At 36.4% G+C, this 7,091-nt stretch overlaps 1 protein-coding gene across 1 annotated transcript in view; it reads right to left on the bottom strand.

Moving 5' to 3' along the window:
- Positions 1-7,091, bottom strand: part of PRKD1 (protein kinase D1) — a 357,628-nt gene that overhangs the window by 43,685 nt on the left and 306,852 nt on the right. Inside the window, exons 5-9 of the mRNA XM_012647880.1 lie at positions 6,287-6,497; positions 6,041-6,118; positions 4,052-4,256; positions 2,395-2,518; positions 752-829 (exon numbers count right to left, since the gene is read on the bottom strand). Of these exons, the coding sequence (XP_012503334.1) occupies positions 752-829; positions 2,395-2,518; positions 4,052-4,256; positions 6,041-6,118; positions 6,287-6,497 (696 nt within the window). The remainder of the gene's footprint in view (positions 1-751; positions 830-2,394; positions 2,519-4,051; positions 4,257-6,040; positions 6,119-6,286; positions 6,498-7,091) is intronic.

The following is a 7,091-nucleotide window of genomic DNA, read 5'->3' as shown; positions in this document are numbered from 1 at the left end:
TTTAATTTTTAATTTTTTTAGAGACAGAATCTTGCTCTGTTGCCCAGGCTGCACTGCAGTGGCCTGATCATAGCTCACTGTAATCTTGAATGCCTTTTAAAACAAAATTTTTTAATTTTAAAATAGTGAGGTTTTCTTTTGCTATGACAGCTGAGTAAAGTGGCCATGAGATCAACTATGCCTAAATCTGCATTCATTTTGAAGGGGCAAGTATCTACTGTTTTCACTATGAACTTTTTTTGAAGTTGCATTTTACTGGTTGATAATTACGCCACATCTGTATTATTTAATGTAGAGGAACACAATAAAAATTGCTGCCAAATTTTTCTCTAGAAGAAAGTGCTCCTTGTGAATGTTGGCAGAAATCATACAATGTTTCTTAACCCTCAGCAATGTGCTGGATGCAGTGGATCTCAGGAATTTACTTTTAGCTGATCTTCTGTGACTGTGAATTTTCTCATTAAATCACACATCTCTGCTAAAACAGTCAATTAATCATTCCCTCTCTCCCCGTCCCCACCATTCCATGGGACCAGAAGCATTCCCCAGGGAAGTGCGAAATTCACAGATGAATCAAGAGGTCACAACCTAATTCTAAAGAAATTTGTAAGCTATGGAGAAGAAAAAAATATCTCTTGGAGGCAGCACAAAAACCATCATGTCCGTTGGATGTATTTTGTATTTTTGATACCGTTCACTGTCATAAGAAAGCAAGAGGAAGAATGAGACTACGAAGAAAGAGAACCCTTACCTTGTAGTACCTGCTTCCTGTGTCATTTTGGAAGAGGGTAATGCACTTGCTATCCAATCTCCAATAGTGCCGTTTCCGCTGAAACAGAAGTTAGATTCAGAATCTTTAAAAACCTAAAAACACCCAAGATTGATAAAATAAATACATTTTAGCACTGAGGACGTAGGATCCGATGGTTGAAAGCGAATGGGCTTTGGACCAGACAGATTTATGCTCAGTTTTAGACTCTATATACACTCAGTATCACTTAACTACTTGGCAAATGTAGTGTGATAAGTTTCTGCATCCACAGCAGAGGATTATGAACAATAAACCCTCTGAAGTGCCTGGCACTTAGTATGTACATAGTTAAGTATTAATAGAAAACACCATTTTTAAATTTATTTGACTGCTTGAAGAGCTAAAGGTGGATTTGTAGTCCATAATAAAACAAGACTTACTTACTAGGAGATATAATGTTTATACATGTTTGCTATTTTAGGACATAAGCAATGCCATGCTGATCCACCCAGGTATGCTGGCTTCCATTAGAGATGGAAGAATTCTGAATATTACAATAGAACTAAAAAGTATTTTGCTGGATGAAAAGATTGACTCTAAGACAACAACTTAACAAAGTCAGAGGGCTGTATCAAAGCATTAACTCCACCTTCTCTCCATCTCGCTATAGATCTAACTACTCTGATTTCGTGATCAGGTTCTTCCTCATTCTAGAAATATCTTTCATGATTCTAGGGTGTGTGTGTGTGTGTGTGTGTGTGTGTATTTTGATCTTTTTGGGCCCCAAAGCCCTAATTATTCTTGGTTTCTTCCACAACCAATCTTAGACAAAACATATTAAATTTACTTTCAATACTTTATACCTCATTTAGGAAGAACTAGGTGGTGTTCAATTGAGTCCTACATTAAGTCATGTTAAGTCTTTTCTCTCCAGCAGAGAAGGTTGAGATTATAGACGGATTAATTAGGTTACAGGTCTCTATTTATCTAAAGAAATGAAAGAGCTCCTATAGAAAGGAAGAGATGAAGAAAGCACTACCAGTAATTGAAAAATCAGACATCACCAATCATTAATTAATTTGACTTTGAAAAATGAATCAAGTTTTTCTCTCTCTTACATACATACCTAACCTCATTCATCAACTATCAGGAAAATCTGGAATAGTGAACAGACTCACATAAAGTATAGGATTACTACATTCCTGAATGGATCAGTTCTTAGATGAACACTTAACTAAGGATTTAAGACGTACACAATGGTTATCACTGTTTTTTCTCTCCCTAAAAGGTAGTTTATTCTAAAATTCTAAATAACTGAGGAGCACTGTGAAAGCACATACTGAGGCTTTCATGTCTGCTATAAAATGACAGGTAGACATTCAAGTTGTTTGGAAATCATCTCAAGTAATCGCGGTAAATGTTTCTGTTTGCCTAAAATTGCTCTCTACATTTTTTCTAAATCTACTACTTGCTCAACTGCATCAGACACCCGGAGACTGTGATGGGCTCCACCTGGGCCTACTCCATGCCTGCGCAGAGGTTGACTCCCATCAACTCGGGCATCCCACAGTCCCCACAGGGCATCAGCAACTCCTCTAGTTAGAGCTAGCAAGGCAAGAGAAAATTGCTCGCTGTGGTCTTACCAGAGTGTCCTTGCTGGTGTAGTGGACCATCCATCCTTCTTTCATGACTGTGCTGCTTTTCCTCTTCGTGTGTTTGACAGACTGCACTACCCTCATGAGTGGAATATTGTTGCTTGTTGATGGACTTGAAAAGTCAAAATATTTTAGGAGAAATGTTTTCAGGTATAGATCTTCTTTTCATGCATAAAATCTTATTTCAGCTACTCCAAAGTGAAAGTCAAAAAAATTCACATCCCATTTTAGTGAAATGTATTGTCAGAGCACCATGGCTCAGAAAGTGGGTTACTCTGAAGAGTTACAGGCACTTTATTTGTACACTTTAAAAACTCTCAAGGCTGGGTAAAAAGCACCTTAGTTTTCAGGTTGAACTGTATGGTGTTCAGTTTTCAGGTAAACATCAGGCAGATTACTGTCTCAGTGTATTGAGGTCACAGTACGCCGAATCACATGTGCAATCTTATTTGCTTATTTATTATATGTTACAGGCACAGTATCAATCATTTATAGACTATATTATTCAACGTGAATTTTAGTCTTTGCATAATTTCATAAAAATTAGAATCTGCTGTTTAAACTATCTTTTATGTAACTATTGCTCATGCAGTTATGCTGATCTTTCTCCTCTTTATCTCTTCCTCCCTTCCCTTTTTGTCTCTTTTCATCTGTCTCTTCCTCTCTTCTTCTGTCCCTCCCAGACAGCCCTGGTGCATATATGCAAGCACCTCCCCCAATGCAAACCTTTTGGTACTAAAGAAATGTATATCTTCAAAAGATAGCTGGGTCATAAGACTAATATTTTCCAGTATTTTAAGAATGTTTATTATGCCATTAAATGGAAAGAACTCAATCATTTTATTGCTCTACTTTAATGAACAATTTCAGTTTGTCAATAAAAATGGCATTTGTAAAATGGACACAAAACTTTCAATATGCTTTATAATATGAATCAGAGACTGGGAAACATTTCCTGTAAAAGGCCAGGTAATAAATATTTTGGGCTTTGCCGAATACCTAACTCTACCACAGTGGTGCAACAGCAGCCATAGGCAAAGTGAATGGGCATGGCTATGTTCCGATAAAACTTTCCAGAACAGGCCGCAGTCCAATTTGGCCTGGTGGCCCCACTGTGCCAACTCCTGATATGAAAAGTGGGGATTATCCAGTAGTGAAAGTATATAAAAATGTGGATAATTAAATAATAGATATAAAATTACGTATACTACTAAAATAAAATCAAGAACAGTGAAGTGTAGACAGACTGTGATATTCGTAATAGGGGCCAGCGATCAAATAGATGGTGTCTGCTCAGGTTGATCTTTGATCTTTGCATTTCCATGCAATGAGCTATGAATTAATATTAACTTCATAGTAAGCTTGTAGATGGCAAATATGAGTATCCCTCTCATGCAAAAGAAAATAGACCAATGAACGAGGCAATCAACGCTAGGAAGGATGCAAACAACACTTCTCCCAGGGAATCCTGACGTCCTAACCCCAAAGGCTCTTATCTACAGTACATAGCTTACTCATAAAGATATTAAACATGCACTTTAAATTTCCTTTACAATAGATTGAAAGTAAAACATCAAAGAGCTCTAAAGAATAAAGACGACGTGAGGTTCCATTGTTTGACTGAGGCTGGGAGCGCGGCTCTCACCTGATGGTCCGATTGGAGTCCTCGTGGTCCGGGTCTGGATCCTGCATTTCCCCACTGTCATTCTGGCATTCTGCCATCGCCATCTCAGCATCTTGGACCATTGCCTCTTCCATATCATCCATGAGCCCACTGTTTCTTTCACTGTCATTGTCATCACTCCCTTCTTCCATGACCACATCAGACTCTGCTCCAGGGCTAAGCAAATCTAGAAAATTATTTTGAACCATGAAGATAAGCCCAAAATCCTGGAGCCAAGGCTTAAGAGAAAGTTAGGAAATCCAAACCAAATCAATTGGAAACCCTAAGAATAGCAGCCTTGTGAAGAATGCATCTTTTCTCTCATCCTTTTTATTTCAGTTCATAAGTATCTGAATTTATGAGAGTTTGAATATGTAATTTTATAGGTAGATGTTTGTGTCCCATGTTCCTAAGCCTAAAAACATGAGAAGCTTTGGGAGGAAGCCAAGTGTAGGATAGAAGCAAAGTGGTGGGAGGTAAAATGATACCAGGTACAAGTGACCAGGAAATTGATCATATTTTAGTAGCAAAGCCCTAGTGGGAAAAAGAAATATATAAGAGGATGAAGGAAACTTTCACATGAAAGAAGATTCAAGATCACTGATTCTTACTATAATAACTTTCAAAATCACAGATTCCAATATATTAAATTGTTCACATACCTACAGCTTTTAAATACCTAAGACACTTGATAATTGAAGTTATGTTGAACCCTGTCATTATGCAGTTGATGGTAATGCCAAAAAAAAAATTATAATTACTAATGCAAAGCACTCATTTTAAAATTAGAAAATAATTGATCACAGATCCTAGCCTGCCAAGCTTGGAAAATTCACATTTTGTCAGATTTTTCTGACTATAAGAGAAAATGACATTTCAAAGTAATCAACAACATCAAAAACTGCTCTGTTTCCCCTTAGTTATAGTTATCAAGTATACACTGACATTCCCTGGACTTGAATACCACATGCCACAGAAAGTGGGAAGGTTGCCAAGCTTTCCATTTGGTAGTTAGTTCATGAATCTCCAAGCCAGAAACCAATATTGGAATGTTTTCCTGGAGAGCTCTCTTTTCTTCTTCTTCTAGGTATAATATATATTTCTCCTGGAGAAGAATGTTCTCAAACAAAGACAATCATTTGTTCTTCAGCTTTTCAGTAACATAAAAACTCAATTTGTTTCTCTGGTCATCTATAGCCATTTTTCTTTCCAGAGGAACTGGACAACTGATATCAGACTGAAGGTATAAAGTAGTCCACTATCCATGGAAAAAGTTAGCCTGGAATTCTAAGTGAAATATTTTGGTAGCGACCCATCAGAATACTACCTGGGAAGAAAAAGTGAGCAGTTCCCTTAAGATATGACATTTTTCTTAGGAGTCCTTCAAAGTTAATTTATGCAGTTGGAGTTTTCCCAAAGGGATATTCCCAAATATTAAAAAAAAAAAATGTTTTTTTTTTAATTGGTAAACTTAAAGTTCCTTTTATTAAAGATGCTTGGAATGAGGACAGAGGAAAAAAGACTGAGAGCTATAACTTGTAGGCATCCCAACAACTCCCACATTTCTAAACAAACTAGGATAGGAGTATAAAATGAGAAAGCTGGGAAAGAAATTATGGACATTCAACTTTTCAGTACTAGCTGTTTACCATGTAAAGATCAAGAAAGTCTCTCTGTTTTTGTTTTTTTTTTTTTTATCAAAACTCAGTGGATGCTTTTCTACAGTAAAATAGAACAAATTCTGGCCACAATTTATTTTGGGCTGGAATGGTTGCTTTTTGAGAGTAAAGGAGAACAAACTCTGGCTATATAGTTCACTTTGGGCTCAGTCTGAAGTATCTCAACCACCCACCCCCCCCCCCCACCAAAAAAAAAAAAAAAAAAAACCAACTAAAAAAACCTGCTAAATCATAATTGCCACCCTCTCTAATAGGGAGGAAGCATAGACATAATTACTGATCTTTTACCCACCTCCATTAATGGTCACTTCGCCGAGGCAGTTGTTTGGTACTTTTGGTGCACAACGTTTATGACAGTTGAATCTGCAATCTAGTCTCGATGATGTTAAAACAAAACAAAACAAAACAAAAACCAAGAATTCATTAGAAAGAGAAGTTTCAAAACAAAAGAAATAGTAATTTCTGATGGATGAGGATTATTAATTTAAGGGTCACAGCTGGGCTGGTAACAAATATTTGGTGACAGGATCATCCTTACCTTTGCACTGCAAACCCTGCCTGAAAAGCCCCTTGAGAAGCTTCTTGCAGTATTGGCACACGGTGGGCCGCGTGTAGGAGTGGATGACGAACGTGTGCGGTACTTTAACTTTAGACATCAAAATCTTGTCCAGCTGAATCGGTCGTCCAATGTATGACTGAGAATTCGACCTCTTCTCTCGACCAATGAATGACTCTGATGGTGACTTTTGCTACGTTTGAAAAATAATAAAGGACAATAAGATGCAAGAGACCACTTGATCTATATATTTATATATTCTTAAATCTCATTTTACTATTGTATTTAGTGGTTTTGTCCTTAAGAGTCTAAGTGAAATAATGTGTTTCTGTTAATAAATATAATTTATCCCTCTCCCTCATTTCTTTTTTGTGTTATCTTGTTTGTATAGTCTGAAAAGAAGAGAATTGTAGATATGAATATTTGAACCTGATTTCTAGGTCTTTCAAATAATTTTTGCTTTTAAAAATTAATTAATTTTAATCCAGAAATAGTTGATAGTAAACAAAAAATGGTAATGGTCCTTAATCCCACTGCACATACTACTTCATTGGCATTTTCTAGAGTATTACATGCACATGGTTAGAAAATGCAAGCAGCTTAGAAAGACAAAATGAAAAATAAATGCACTCTGTTTGCCTTATATAGTACTTCATCTGAAAAATGCCTACAGTTCCTTTAAATTCCCTCAAAAAATATGGTTTTAAATTATTTCTCAACCATATAAAAATTAAGGATTAAAATTATACTATCATTTTTATTATTGAAAAACACAACAACTAATGAA

Source organism: Propithecus coquereli, unplaced genomic scaffold (assembly GCF_000956105.1).
Source record: "Propithecus coquereli isolate 6110/MARCELLA unplaced genomic scaffold, Pcoq_1.0 Scaffold273, whole genome shotgun sequence".
Classification (NCBI taxonomy): domain Eukaryota; kingdom Metazoa; phylum Chordata; class Mammalia; order Primates; family Indriidae; genus Propithecus; species Propithecus coquereli.
The sequence above is the reverse complement of the archived record's forward strand: the minus strand, read 5'-3'. Positions and strand labels throughout refer to the sequence as shown.